The sequence below is a fragment of the Brienomyrus brachyistius genome, chromosome 10, assembly GCF_023856365.1.
Source record: "Brienomyrus brachyistius isolate T26 chromosome 10, BBRACH_0.4, whole genome shotgun sequence".
Taxonomy (NCBI): Eukaryota; Metazoa; Chordata; class Actinopteri; order Osteoglossiformes; family Mormyridae; genus Brienomyrus; species Brienomyrus brachyistius.
In genome coordinates, this window is record NC_064542.1 from 4558327 (window position 1) to 4573517 (window position 15191).

Sequence of the window (15191 nt, forward strand, 5' to 3'; positions counted from 1 at the left end):
CAGCTTTCAGCTGGAGCTGCTACTCCTGTGACCCTGCCCCTTTATATGCCCCTTCTCAAAGCTAAAGCCTGCTTTGCACTCACTATAAATATCCACAGGCCTTTGGTGAGGCATAATTCCAGTGTCTATTCGTCCGGCAGAAACCTATCAGAGAGGATGGGGAGGATGCAGTAAATGACAGAGAAGGAGACATGGTAAATGTAAGATAAAGAGAAGAGAACTGGAGGGGAAATCCATGCCAAGGGCTGCCAGCCTCTCGCTCCCCTCTCTCGCTCTTCCTGAAATTATACTTTAGGTGCTGAGAGGTGCACATGGTATTAGAGGCAGTGGGGTATTCGAGGGAGAGTCTGCATTCAGTCACGGGGGTCAAGGAAAATGGTGAGGGGGGGCAAGAGCGATGGAAGAACGGGGAGATAGGGAGAGAGGAGGGTGGAGGGAGAGGGAGAGAGATAGAGGGAGGGTTAGAGATAGAGGGATAGAGGGAGGGGAGAGGGCACAGGAGTGTGGCAAGCAAGAGAAGGGGAAGGAGAGAAGAGGATGGAGGGATAGAGAGAGAGGGTGGAAGGAAACGTATGAATAAGAAAAGGGTAAAAAGAGAGAGAGGCATAGAGGAGGGAGAGACAGAAGACTCAAATGTTGAGTGGAGAGATCAAGGCTAAGGAGGGCGATGAAGAAAAGAATACATTATTTACTCATGCTTGGAGGGAGGTTTGCTACACGTGTTTACAGCATAACCCTTAATCCATACAGGGCCCATTTTCAGCTGCTCAGCCTATCCTGCGCCCCAGTACAACCGGCACTCATAAACCAGTTCAAAGCCTGGTCCACCGGCCCCCAGCCTCACACTGGGAATCTGCCGGCACATTCAGAACCTTCTGTAGAACTCACGTAAAGGAAACACCGGAAAGGGGGATGGCAAGGTGGTGGGGGGGGTGTGTGACAGCTGTGACCCTACCCCTGGCCCTGATGCATGTGGTGTGTTCATAGCGTGTGCAGATGCAGGCATTCTCCTTGGAACATGTCCACACTGACGTTCACACATGACGTATGTAAAGCCCACTGATTTTTACTGTGAAGATTCTGTAAGTATTGTAGCTCATCTGAATCGCTATCTATCATGGGATGAGGGGAAATTGCGCCCCATTACGTTTTAAAGCATGCGACAGTTCCGTTTTATTGTTACCTCTGCGTTATTTCCGCTGTTTTCATATTTAACCACTTTGTAATTACTTTGCCATGCTGAATAACGGCTAATCGTCAGGCGCTAACATCTGCTTCATTAATCGGGTAATTGTCACACATCTGCGGATTGATTAGGGGTTGAGCGAACCCTCCTTTAACGCAGAGTGACCCGACACGTCATTGGCGTGTTCACGAGAGCTGCGGAAGGACACGTTGCATTTTTATCTCTTTGTGTGTTCTTCCCTTTGTGTGTTCTTCCCTTTGTTTGAAATTCATTGGGAGGTTTCATCACATACGTCGATGTCTAGAAGCATTTCTGGTCAAACCAAGTCAAGAATTCAGTCAGTTTTGATTTTGATATAAATTATTTTTTAATTAATGTATTTTTTAACAGTTGGAAGATGGATGGATGGATTATCCTCCTTTTTCCTCTCTATTTGTACTCTATTAGTACCACATTAAGATTCCATAGATCCTTTTCAAAGGAAACCTGACTAAACACAGATATACAGCAATATAACAGCCTGGTGGACATGCTTAAGATACACCCATATGTGTGAAATATACATAGAAAAAAGCCATTTTAAACAGCCACAGCTCTGTGCCCTAAAACACAGACACAGATGCAAGCTTTTGCAGTTTTACTGTAATATTCACATTTTGTTCCAAGATCGCAGAGCGTAGAAAACAAACATTTTTTCCCTATTCTGGTTTTATTCCCGGAGCAGAGACTACAAGTTTGGGCTGTGGTCCTGAGAAAGTGGTGATAATTGTGTGGAAGTTTGCTATTGAATGTTCTGCATGCGGTCGATGGTGTGTGAATAAGCGCTGAGAGCAGGGCGATGAGAGCAGAGTCCAGCGGAGACAGATGGAAACAACAGGCTTCTCAGGAAGAGCCACAGGGCAGCACTGTCACCGCGGGTCGTCTGTGCAGCTCCTGTGGTGATTAGATAGGCCGTATTCGTAACAGCATAGTCACAGCTATGAAAAACTCCAGTGGTGTAATAACGGGTGCTGAGTCATGTTTCTTAAACTCAGGGCCGTAACTCTGGGAATTTTTAAGGGACATTAGAAGGGCTGTAATTAGAATTAGAATGAACTTTATTGATCCCAGAGGGAAATTATACTGCAGACAGCTGCAAGCATGTAATCCATGCAGAGGGGTCATCTTATCATTAGCCAATGATAAGTTTTGAATCGGTGAGTGACAGGGAAGGGGGTGCTCCGGGGGCCAGTCAGGTTTTAGCTGGAATCAGTGGCCCTGTAGCCCCGCCCATGCGTACCCCCTGCTTAAACCATATAAGCATCCAGTGCATCTGTTTCTCAGCGCCCCCTTGAAGTGGTCACTGCGCTGTCACGCCTGTGCACATGTAATTCTTGCAGCAGCATGCTCTGGTACTTACTTTCTCTAAGACATTTTTCATAACAATTGTAATAAAAGGCACATGTAGGAAGGAAATTGTCCAATTATGGACTTCTATATTAAATAAAGTAAATGTAATGAAGTCGTATATCCATCTTTGTGAATCGCTTATTGAGAATGCAGAAGTCTCTTCACAGTGAGAGTCTGCTTGTGATAATGGCTATAATGTGGCCATTTTTGTGAAAAACTGAGGATTTTTTTTATTCGTATGCTATGCTGACTCTGTTCTAGTAACTGGAATCTGGTTAAGTGAAGATGTTTTCATCAATTGGAATGGGAATTAGTGTCTGTGGTGGCGTGCCCTCCCCACATTCCCACCCCACCTCCTTTCCCTGTCCTGTAAGATGCTGTGATCCTCCAAATCCAGGAGCCATGTGGCCCTGGATCTACGACACAATGTCACAATAGAGTCACAGCGCAGATCTCCCATATGCAAAATGTCACTTTTGATGGTGCAGGAAACAAGCAGGCGCAGGAAGCCAGTGGCTTACGTTACAACTGACGCTAAGGAATGGGGGGGGCTCTCTCCAGGGGGGATAATTGTATTTGCAGTGATGCTGGCAGCACGGTGACTCAATGGGTAGTTTTGTCACTTCTCACCTGCAGAGGTGGGGGCTTGAATCCCGCCCCCATGCTACGTGTGCGAGTTGGCGCGCCATCACAATATTGCACAGGTTTCATTCCGCGGTTCCAGAACATGTGGTTCTGAGAATTGGCTCCACTCGGTTACCAATAACGCCCCCCCCCCCCCCCCCAAGTGCGTGCCCTGAGATGGACTGGCATCCCATCCAGGCTGTCTCCCTGCCATGTTCCCTGCCATTCCTGGGATAGGGTGCACAATGGCCCAGTACTGGATATACAGTTGGTAGGGAGAAGAATGGATGGACGTAATGTGCAGAGTGGAATGTCGTTCATTGTTTGTGGCTTATACAGGTTTGGGAAGGAAGAGGTTCAAAGGATTCCTCAGCAAGCCATGGAACAATGCAGCAGTCGTGACAGACTCTCCTCTATGGACAGGAAGCAGTCTGTCCTTGACTTCTCATGCTCTCTAAGACAAAATGGGGAGCCTCTCACTAAACTTCCCATTGTGTTGAGAGTTTCCTCATAAAAACATTATGAAGATGGCAGAAGATGATTACAGCATCATTACTGTATTACATCTTTACACGAGTGTTTGTTACATTTATGCTCTGGTACAAATTATTGGTTATGTTTGTGCTTTCATATGGATGCTGCAGGCTGGTTGTAAGGAGCAACAACTGCTAAGGTTTATGGTACTTCCGAGCGAGTGAAAGACTATGATTATTTTATGTTATAACAGTGAGAGCTTGTGTTTACTCAGTTTAAAATACCACGTGCCTGATGACTCTGGTGAACTGGAAGAGTCAGTGCTGATGGCTAGCAGTGGCAGTGTGACTCTGTCACATTTCAGATCAGGGGCAGGCAGGCTGCGTATGGTCTTTTCTAGGCTGCCTTTCGGGTTTTCAAGCACCGATCTGTGTCACTGTACCCAGAGGAAGCATTTAAGAAAAAAAAACAAACACACACATTTAAACAACTTAATGTTCTCTCGCATTTAAATAATAATTTGCCTTGTTAGAATAATTCACTTTAATTTGTTGAATTATATTCTCTCTCTGCATTCTTTGAGAAGCAGGCTACAAGTAAGTCTTAAAACAATTGCTTTCACGGGGTGAGTAACGCTACGGTTGTGGAGAAGGCTTCTGTTTCTTGTCTCTGATGAGTCTCCTGGATCCAATTATCCCTCTCTAGGCTCTGCTCGTTCCTCAACGTCTTCTCCGTGTGGTCCACAGGATGCCTGGCAGGTCATGCTACAAACTCTCCCTGGACAACACATCAGACACACCTTTCAGAGACAGATAATAAATAACCCCCCAAAAAAGGTGTTGCGCCAAGATGTGAGAACCGCTTTGATCTCAAAGTGAAGAGCCGAGAAGGTCGGGTGTATCTTCCGTTGGGTGGACTGGTGCCCTCGCCTTCACAGACAGACACACACATGGTCTTACACATATTCAAACTGTGGTGTAATAAATCACACGCACACACGGTCACACACTCACATACAGGCACTTACTGTGCATAAATATGCATAGAGTTTGAGGTGGGGTTTGAGGTTCTGACCTTATTGGAAGGTCACTGGTTCAAATCCCATGACTGGCCAAGTGATTTTAGCATTGTATCCTTGAGCAAGTCCCATAATCCCCGATTGCCCTAGGAATGCTAGCTGACCCTGCTGTCTGAGCCTCACTTATTGCTTTGGACAAAATTGACTGCTAAATAAAATATGTGAATGTAAAATAATTCTAAGTATAACGAATATACAGGCATGGGTAGCACATTCATGCAAGGGCACACATAAATAGACCTGAACTGCAGTGTTGCCCCAGGCATGAACTTTCAACCTCAGGTTCCCTCCTGCTGATCCGCATGTGGGTCCGACGCAGGCGGTGCTGCTGTTTCCTGTGGTAGTGCTAATGAAGGACGCTTCATCAAGGCTTTCTCACAGCCTCTGCCTCATCCTGTCAATACAAGCCCCACCCACTGAGGTGCTGCATCCGGTAGTGGTGCAGATTTGACCTGGATGGTGTGGTAGAAACAGCAAGATGCCTGCGTGGGGTGGGGCCAGAAAATTTTCATCAGAAAGGCTGCTACACGTATAAGCTCTGCCCACTTGCCAGGTTTTTCGGAGGCCTGCAGAGGTGATGCTGATCAGTCTTGCCACCTCTTCCATGCCCCCATTATTCTGAGGGAACTTTTTACTTAATGTTAGGATTAATGAGCGGGGACGAGTCACTGAACTCCAAAGAGGTGTTTCAGTGTATTTCTATAGGAGTGTCCAGGCATGTTCTCCCCATTAAGGGACTCTCCCCTTGTGTGTGTCTGTGTGCGTGTTTCTGGCATATGTGCTCCATGTGCTTCCCGCAGATAAAGCAAGTGGTGGTGTGCGGTTGGCGTAGCTGCATATTTCCGGGCCTTTTGATAAGTGATATGCGGAGGGGGGGGGCACCCAAGCAGAAAATTGGAAGTATATGCCGGAGCACTGCAGCGCACTCGGACTGATTGCACAAAAAACAAGGCGTTGGGGACAGCTGTGCACTTTGTGTGTGCGTGTTTGACGATGGCGTGTGCTGGTCCCTATTGCATTGGGGAAGCAAGGACACCCACATTGGGCAATGCGAAGGAGGGTCCCACCTCTTGGGTGTGGTTCTCACGCTGCGTGTTTGACTGTGTCAAACTCGACGGCTGTCTGTCGTCGGACCTTCTGAAGGTCTACTATTTTCTTGGCCTGTAAGTCCATAGCCTTGTCCACAGGCTTGTTGAAGCTTGTCGTTTTTGACTCCAGATCTAGTGCGTATGTCTGTGTTTGGGGTGGGGGTTAGGCTCCAGTTATTGCGTGCCTAATATGAGCAGCATGCTTTTGTCAAGGCTCACTGCCTCCCCGCAAGCTCAAGAGATGCCCCTCCTCTGCATGTTTAGGTTTCAGTGGAGAAGGTGCGTAGGGAGTGTTCGTGAAGTCGGCTGAGCCATGACCCCGACAGAGCCAGAGACAAACCGCACATTTGAGTACCTTTGGAATATCCGTGTTTCCTGGCCATATTCAAAAAGTCTCACTTTGAATGAAGCCTCTGATTTCTTTTTTTCCCAAAGCATATTGTGGACACACACGCATTACACGTGCTACATGCTCCCAGTCTGTTCTCCCGCCACGTGGGGGCGGCCGGCCGGCCTCCCGTCAGATCACTGGAAATCCAGCAAAGTGCGATTCTAAAGATCTCCATGTTGAAATATCTGTGCCTTAGGGCAGGAGTAGTGAGGGTACCCCACCCTCATTGTTGTCTGTTTCGAAGCACCGATTCTCACATCCTCCGCATAGCAGCTGCCGCTTCGATTCACCTTCTCTCTCTACAACTCCTACACTCCGACCAAACAGGGATAAAATACCCCTCCGTTAATGAGAATCACTCACCGTTTATCCCAGCTTTGTGACTTTTCAACAGTCAAAGATATAAGCATAGAAACTGGAGATTCTGTATGAGCATGTGTCTTGTGCCTTTTGGGACCACCACAAAGCTGCACTGAATCGGCATTGACAGAAGATGGAAAGCAGGGTGGATGAATGTTTTCTGAAGGTCTTTAACCATAATAAAGAACATATTTACTGCAGTTTACACGCCATGCAGCAGTGTACAGAAAGTTGTCTATCAGGTAACTTTTTTTGTGTGTCAGAGGTACGTGACAAACACCTGACTTAGATTTTATAGGTCAGGTCCAGATGACCAGATAATCAGGCTTTGAAAGTGGAAGGTGGCGTAAAGATGTGAAGAATGATATAAGAAGCTGCGGTAGGATGAGATTTGCCAGTGGTCCTTTTGATCTTCATGTGGCTGCCATCGGCTTATCAGCGCATGAGCATTTGAGGTGAACCAAGTAAAATCATCCTTAGCCCCGCCCCCCCCCCACATGCCCACCCCCCTCAACCCAGACACAGATTTCACTCAGATCTGTCCCCAGAGCTGCAGCCTGAAAACAACATGGCCACGGCTCCCCCTAGAACCCCCCCCCCCCCCCACCACCTCTCCCCGTTAATGGGGAGCAGCTGCAGGTTTGGACAATCATGCAGGCGGCAGCGATCGAACTCACTCCTCGGCTGGGCTGAGTGTGGGGTGTGTGCTGTAACGGGCCGAGAGGAGTGCCTTACTCATTGCTGCAGGTGTAGGGGAGAGGGGTTGTCTGTCCTGGCTGGGGGAAATAGAACCCCTCCACTCTACTTCTAACATGGGGCATTAATAATCCCCTCACGCCTGCCACAGCCCCCTTATCTCCAATAATGAGCAGCGTGATAGGACAAACCCCCCCCCCCCCAGTTTCATTTGCTGCTGGTATCAGGTCTCGGTGCACGGCCGCTGCTGTCAGCGTACTCCAGTTGCGTGCCGAGTGTAGAGCGTCTGTCCATGACTGCCGGGAGAGCACGGGCCAAGCCTACCGCTTCATCTGCGCTTTTCACCGATTAATAATGCTGTGCTGCTGCTTATTCCCTCTAGCAGCATGGGGTTAAGACAGTTTGCTTGAAGGTCCTTAACCTCTAGGCCACCTGCTGGCCTCGCACATGTTCTGCAGCTTATCATGAAGCAGGGGAAGGGATCCGTGCTCACTTTACAGGCTGACAACAGCCATGCCTGCCGGTGGCGGCCTTTACACCGGAGTACACTGCTTTACCGGAATGCGTCACCCTCTCGACGCCCACCGAGCTCAGTCCCGCTTAGACTCCTCACAGCTCAGCGGTGTGATCGTGTTGCAGTTGGACTCCTTCTCCATCTTCCTCCTCCTTGCTTACCCTTCCCAGTTGACGGCTCATGCTCTCCCACAAAGCCGACTATACGTAGCTGCATTTGTAATGGGATGAAAATGTTTGACTCAATTTACCTTAAAAAAGCAAGCCTGCACCCTCAGATTTTTTAATGTAGCACTGAATTGGTGAAAAGTTTAGGGGCACCTGTTGTTAAATGGGGGTAACAGCTTTATGTCGATTACTCTGATTCACGTATGAGAGTGAATCATAACTGAATGAATCGCCCAACCGAAACCACATCGGGTGTCAGGCGACTGCTGGTGTGGGCTCTTATTTATTTATTTCACTGTTCCCCTGCGTGTTTGGGGCAGGGATGGGGGGGACAGCTGCGAGCTCCCTGGCAGGTTTAAAGATGAAGGGGAGTGGCTGCGAAGCATTCGTGGCTGACAGAGGCTTCTAGCCGCCCGCTTCCCAATTTGCTCGCTGTCTCTTTCGATAGCGACGGGATGTCATCCACAGTCCGAGCCGGAGTCCTCTGGGAAGGGTGGGCGGTTTTGGGTGTGGGCTCAGCCGCCCTGTCCGACTTTATCAGGACTGGCTGTCACAGTCGGCGGGAATTAGTGATGCACCGGGAGTTGCCTGTCACACCTGAGTGTGAATTTGTGCCCGTCGGTGTGATCATGTTTGTCTGTGTGGGTGTGAGCCGCAGACATGTGCGTTGATTCCTGTGAGATTAAGGTTTTACTAAAATATCAGTCCCAAGTAATTTCATTCTAGAACCCACTACAGCTTTTTGATACTAGAATGTAACAACAAAGGATTGTATTAGCTTGTATGTGTGTGTGTGTGTCAGTCCCAAAGAGGGTTATGAATCAGTGTATATTGCAGCAGTCCGAGTAATTGTCTTGAGTAATATTGACAGTGAATTACATTTGCATCCACAAAGGAGGTGTAAAAACTAATTGTTTTTTAATTAATTATCCTTCAAGACACTATAGCACCTGCCTACTCACCGTGACGCATCTGGTGCAGTCAGAGAGGTATTTGACCACTCGGGATTAAACCCCCTCTCTCTTCTTCCCAGCTGCCACACCGCAGAGTGACGTTTTCCACGACAAATCAGTCGCAGGACCTGCAGGACCCTTCCCAGCACAGCTACTATGACAGCGGCCTAGAGGAGTCTGAGACCCCCAGCAGCAAGTCATCGTCAGGGCCCCGCATCGGGCCCCTGGCACTGCCCGAGGACCACTATGAGCGGACGACCCCAGATGGCAGCATTGGAGAGATGGAGCACCCCGAGAATGGTAAGGGTATAATCTACCCCCCCCAAACTGCCCCTCCCTGCTTACACCCCCCCCCCCCCCCTTCTGTCGGGACCCTCTCGTTTGCCTGTGTTTATGTCAGATGCTTCAATCCCTTGGCAGCTAATCGGCTGCGGTCCACTGGGGGGGGGCGCGGGACTTGTTATCCATGTTAACAGACAACAGCAGCTACCAGCCGGGAGGAAGATGGACATTTGTCTGTTTTCAGACCTCTTATGGTTTCCCTTCTGCCTGCCTGGGGTTGGGCTGGGGGGAGGGAGTGGTGAAGGGCACAGGAAGGGTAGGAAGAGCTGTCTCATTGGACAGGGACAGACAGTTAACTCGTGGCAGGGTCAAACAGGAAGCAGAGGATGGAGAGCTTGATTACCTTGATGATGGAGATTGAATTTGACACCCAGATCGAGTGAGCTCGGCTGTCAGCAGTTTTTCTCTTAGCGCCGCATGCACACCCGCGCGCATGAGTGTGTCTGTGCCTGGCGGTGTGTGTGTATGTGTGTGTGTGTGTGCACTAGGTATATGCAAGACCGCCTCTCTGCGACCCCTAAGGTAATCTTGTGGTCGCTGAGCTTACTCTACACGTCAGGTGGTCACTGGGAATGCTTGTGAACTTCCCCTCTCAGACTCTGTTGGGAAATAGGGAACAGCTCAGTGCAATCGACTCCCTGATCCAAACCTCCTCCCCCTGTTAAGAGAAAGATGGACGATTTTCTTTATGCCTTCTGTGTCATGCTCCCAGGAGGAGGAGGGAAGATAGAGGGGAGAAGAATTAAGTAGGGAGGCTGGAAGGGTAGAACCTGCAGGTCCAGCTGTTACTTCTGTCATTCCTCTGGGGAGGAGCAGAATCATCATCTAAACAGGTCCTCACCGGAGCGGACTATCACCTAAAAGAGACTCCACCCCCTCCCTGTCCCACACACGCTGTCAAATGTAGGAAAATCGCTATTCTCCTAACCCCTACCACACGGGCAAGCGCACATTAAACATGCTAGGATGAAGAATGAGGTCACAGTTGACAGGAAGGAAGGAGGTCTTCCTCAAGCAGAGCACTCCATCGGCGCACAGTGTTTACTGTTGTAGCGTGTAGCCCCGTGTGTTGCTGGCATGATCATGTGCTTACATGCGAATGTACGAGCCACAATGCACACGCGGGTGGCCATGCACTGGCCAGCTGTGCCCCAGGAGTACAAAAACCACGTTTTTTACAGTGATTTTGCGGCCTGCTTTTATGAAGCATTTCCAGATGGCCCTGGCTGACCCCCCCCTTTTGGGGGAGAGGGGGTGCTGCATTGTGCTGTGTTGCATGTATACCATGCGCTCAGACAATGAGGCTATTTAAAGAGACGAGACCTCAAAATGGAACCCATCCACGATGCAGCCTCGGGTGACTGGGCCACCCCCTCAGATATAACACCGGGATATAAATAAGGGCCCCGTGTCGCACCTCTGAGTGCACGTACCTCCGGCGTCATACATTTGGAGGCTGGATGTGCAGGGCTGGCGGGAGGGGGGTGGGCTGTTTGAAACAAGGGTGACTGTCTAGTCTATGTGCATACAGCATTGAACAGTCACTGAACGGCCTTTGCTGAGTGTGACCCCTGACCTCCGGGCCCAACCTCCATCTCAGCCCCGGCTCCTCCACAGTTTTTTCGAAGCCACCTGGTTGTACCCCTCTCCCCCACCCCTGCCCTGCCCAGTGCCTTGAAGTGAAAGACCCGATTTTCTCCTCCAGTGTGCACGCGCATTTTTAGCAGGAAGCGGCAGAGAGATGGAAGACTGTAACCGGTTCCCCTTAATTGGATCAGACAGGAAGTCAGTGAGGTAGTTATGAGATTACTCTTGTTCCATTACAGTGAGGAGATTTTTACCAAATGCGAGATGGCCGATGACTTAGGGGTTTCTAGGAACAAGCCTGATCTTTGTCTGAGGCAGTTTCATTGCATTCTTGTGTTCTTGACCCCCCCCCCCCCACCATGGCTGTGGAATTGCCTCGCCCAGATAATGGAGCAAAATTATATTAGCCCCACACGCCATCCCTCGGGTGGGAGCCTAAGCAGAGCCCCCCACAGCCTCTAATGCGCTCATTTCCTGTCTTAATAGACGTGGATGTGTCTGTGGGGAGGGCAGAGACAGCTAGGGGGGGCAGAACAAGGGGGGTGGGGGAGGTAGAGGATGAGATGGAGGGGTGCGAGATGGTGAAGAGGAGCGAAGAGGGCGATGGTGCTGCAGAGAAGGTGGAGACATGGTGCGTAACATCAACATGGTGGAGAGCAGGTACAAGAACAGGTGGAGGAGAGAGTATGGCGTGTGGAGAAATTTTAATCCAGGGAGAGAGAACTTCAGAAGGATTGGAGAGGGAACATTCTAGGATTTTTTTAAGGTGCAGGGGCATAAATGGGACTATAATCCATATGGAAGATTGGGGGTGGGTCTTATGTGTTGTGTGAATTGTGGTTAGGTTTTTTTTAATGGGTGTATAGAAAAAGTACTGTTTTGCATCATACGTATACAGGAACATCCTTATGATGTCCTGCTTGTGAAAACTGACTCACTCCTGGGTTCGTCCCTCTACACTATCCTCTTGGAATTTAGCCCAAGAGTTCATGCAAAAACAGGTGCATAGATGTAGCACCAGGCTGTGATCGAGTGTGTGTGTTTTCCGCAAGAGGCACTCAAGTATCGAGCGCAGTGTGGTTGAGCTCGGCGCTGCCTGTCATTGCCAGAGATTAGGCCGTAGTCACGCGGTGTGGGGGTGCATCTTCACATAACCGATCCCGTGATTTTGGCATGCCAAGACGTCAAGGGGGGGCTTAGTGCTCTTTCTGGCCTCCGAATGGTCCAGCTCATTAAGCCACTGGAAGCAGCCTGTGTTTTTTCTCCATCACTTGGACGAAACGTGGAGGCTGGTGAACTTCCTGCATCTGTTCGGCAAGCTGTCTGACCCGTAGAAATCCAGGCGCTTCGCGCTTCTGGCAGAGGGTCGGCCTTCCGCTATGGACACTGATGTTGCCGTTCCCATTCCAGCAGGGCAGACAGTCCTAGTGGAGCTCCTCTTATGCCACTTAGCGAGGATTCCTGCTGCGTGGGTGAGCCGCCCGCTAATGGCCGAGGTACAGGAATGTGCCGGTGATCGCAGAAAACGGAAAAATGATTAAGAGTCGGAGTGTCTCTGCCGTTGGCGGGGCCTGTCTGCCCGGTTATCCGTATGTGTATCCATGAGATCTGCTGCTGCTCCCCCCTGCTGTCCCACAAAGAGAGCCGTCTAGGAAAGAAGCGAGTGGCTCATTCGCTATGGATACAGAAAATATGAACGGATTCTAGAATTTCTCACATGGATAAACACCACCTTTCAACCCCTGTTTGCCCAGTGCTCTACACCATCCTTGTACTCTATTAAGGTTTCCAGCAGGATGGGATTTGTTCTGACAGTTAGGGAAACAGCTGTAGGTCAGTTTGAATACTGTTTCCTGTTTGTTAAGTCTCTCAGCTTCTACCGGGAGCAGGAATATCACCGGGAAGGTGAAATTAAACCAATAAAATCTGTACTTCACATCCAACTGATAATAAAAATAATTATTGTTTTCATAGTTTTCTTTTTTTTTTTGCAGTCATACATGTTGTTATTGTCAAATAATGGCAACAGAAGTTGGCTCACTGGCGACTGACCGTTATGGGAAAGTGTTTGCTGGGTGAGGAATACAAAAACTACAGGAACTTGTAGAGTATAAAAGGAGGCTGTTAGATTAGGAGAATGTGTGAGTGTGATACACTGTGGTGGTACGGTGGTGGTCACCGAAGAGGACGTGCTCGTCGGAGTCCCCCTCCCCTGTCCTGTCACGCCCTGCTAAAGAGAGAGGATGTGGCTAATAAGAGATGTGGAGCCGAACAATAGGACTGGGGAGGAAGACCGCTCAATGGGAGAGGAAGTAGGGGCCACGACGATTAATTAAAGCCCGGCTGTGCAGAGTATGTCTGGTCACACAGACGCCCCCCATCTCACCGTCCTGACAGGGTCCCCCCTGTTCCCCCAGAACTGTGCGATTGTTGTCGCAGAACTGCACAGCAGACTGTGCGCGTTTCGTTTTCGCAAAGCGCCAGGCAAACTGTGCGTGTTTGTTCTTGTGGAACCGCCGGTGCGAACCACGTATGTTTGTTTTCCTAGAACCGCTAAGCGAGGTCCGCATGTTTATTCTCATGGAACTGTTCCGCAAACCGCGCGGCTTCCGTTTTTTGTTTATCCTTTTTCGCGTTCCGCAGTCAAGAAATAAATCAGAGCAGCTCCTGTGTCTGATTCTCTCTGCCAGTGCGGTGAAGACGAGAGACCGCATGCCTCCCAGCTAAATGTGCCCCCTCCTCCCTAAAAAGAGCATCCCTGATGGAGGCTGGCAGTGCTGGCTGTGCCACCTCGCCATACACCACCCTGCCACTCACCCCAGGACCTGCAGCTGCAGTCACAACCCCCCCCCGTGTAAGAGCTGGTGTAAGAGAATAGGCCTTGTCAGATATACATGTGGTATGTATACACACACAGTATACACACACTTCATATATAATGCTAACTATAATAACCCTAACCCAGCCCTAAACGTAACAATTAGCATTTAACAAAATACAAGACATTTTAGATTTTTGATTGAATCCACAGATTTTTATGAAACTGAGGTTTATATGAAGCAAATACAAACCCGGAAAACTCTCTTAAACACTATGCTGTCTGTGTCCGCGAGCCATCAATGGCATGTATAAATCACATATTTTCCCATCTGGACACCAGTGACCTCAGAACAGCTGTTTCCATTAAAGTTTTTGCGCAAATTATTTAAGAAAAATTTTCAAAAATTTTATAATAGTATTTACCACTTACCATCCGGTGAAAGTAAGATCCACATATCGTAATTCAATCTGGAGCAGACTTATGTTACAAAAAAATTACATTCGCCTGCAATTATCCTCTTCATGTCGTGCTTGTGTTGATAACAGCAATGATAAAATTTGATGCAAGGATAGGTGAGATGCGAGAGGTGCGATGCTATTGTGTGCCTGTGCACAAGCCCTGTGCAATTGCTACATGAGTTTTTTCTATACTAATAAATCCTGTCCGATCAGTATTGCAAATTCAGCTCGGTTAAATAATGCCATTCATACAGAATAACCATATATAACTGTGTCCACTAATCAGTCGCAGAGTAACAAGTTCAGAGGCCCCTCATCTGCTCCCACTCTCCAAAACGATACAGTTATCTATAAAACCATTAAATATCAGTAGCTGTAAAATAAGTTCTGCAAAGTTAAACAGAATGTGATTTTGTATCAAACATGAGCGGTGACCGCTCACGTTTGATACAAAATCACATTCTGTTTAACTTTGCAGAACTTATAACAACAAACAGTATAAATAGTATAACAACAAACCGGTAAGCTTACATTTTCACATCAGTCATGCTTCAACCAGAAAGAGCGCAACATAGACCTCATTGATAAATTCCAAAAGAATATGAGACAAATTCTTACTATAAGAATGTTTTCCTCTCTGCTTTCCTGGCTGAAAACTCATTGAAAAATCCATTTAACGTAGGAAACGGACTATGCATGCACGTACTATAAAATACATAAAGGTACAAAATGAGCGCCAAAAAAGAGATATGTGTAACCAAACACCATTCAGTTTTAACCAAACACCAACCTGCAAAGAAGTAAATGACCAAAAAGGATCATTAAAAAAATATATAATTAAAAAATGAAAAACTAGACTGGCAATAGGGGCCCCCGATCACTCTGGGCCAGGCTGCACCCTAGGAAAGCCTGATCATTAATCCGCTGCTGATGCTAAATCGCAAAATGTTTCCATTGCAGTTCTAGGTATTACCTTAAACCAGAGTAAAACTAATTTAGTGATATATGAGTATTTTTTTATTTTACTTTTTCTTCTCGAAACTTGAGTGTTTCCAGTAACAGC

The 15191-nt window shown here is 48.3% G+C and overlaps 1 protein-coding gene across 6 annotated transcripts in view; it reads left to right on the forward strand.

Moving 5' to 3' along the window:
• Positions 1-15191, forward strand: part of pcdh1b (protocadherin 1b) — a 140523-nt gene that overhangs the window by 74225 nt on the left and 51107 nt on the right. For all 6 annotated transcript variants that reach the window (XM_049029704.1, XM_049029707.1, XM_049029709.1 and 3 more), the window contains exon 4: positions 9001-9220. In XM_049029704.1, coding sequence (XP_048885661.1) covers positions 9001-9220 — 220 coding nt within the window. The remainder of the gene's footprint in view (positions 1-9000; positions 9221-15191) is intronic.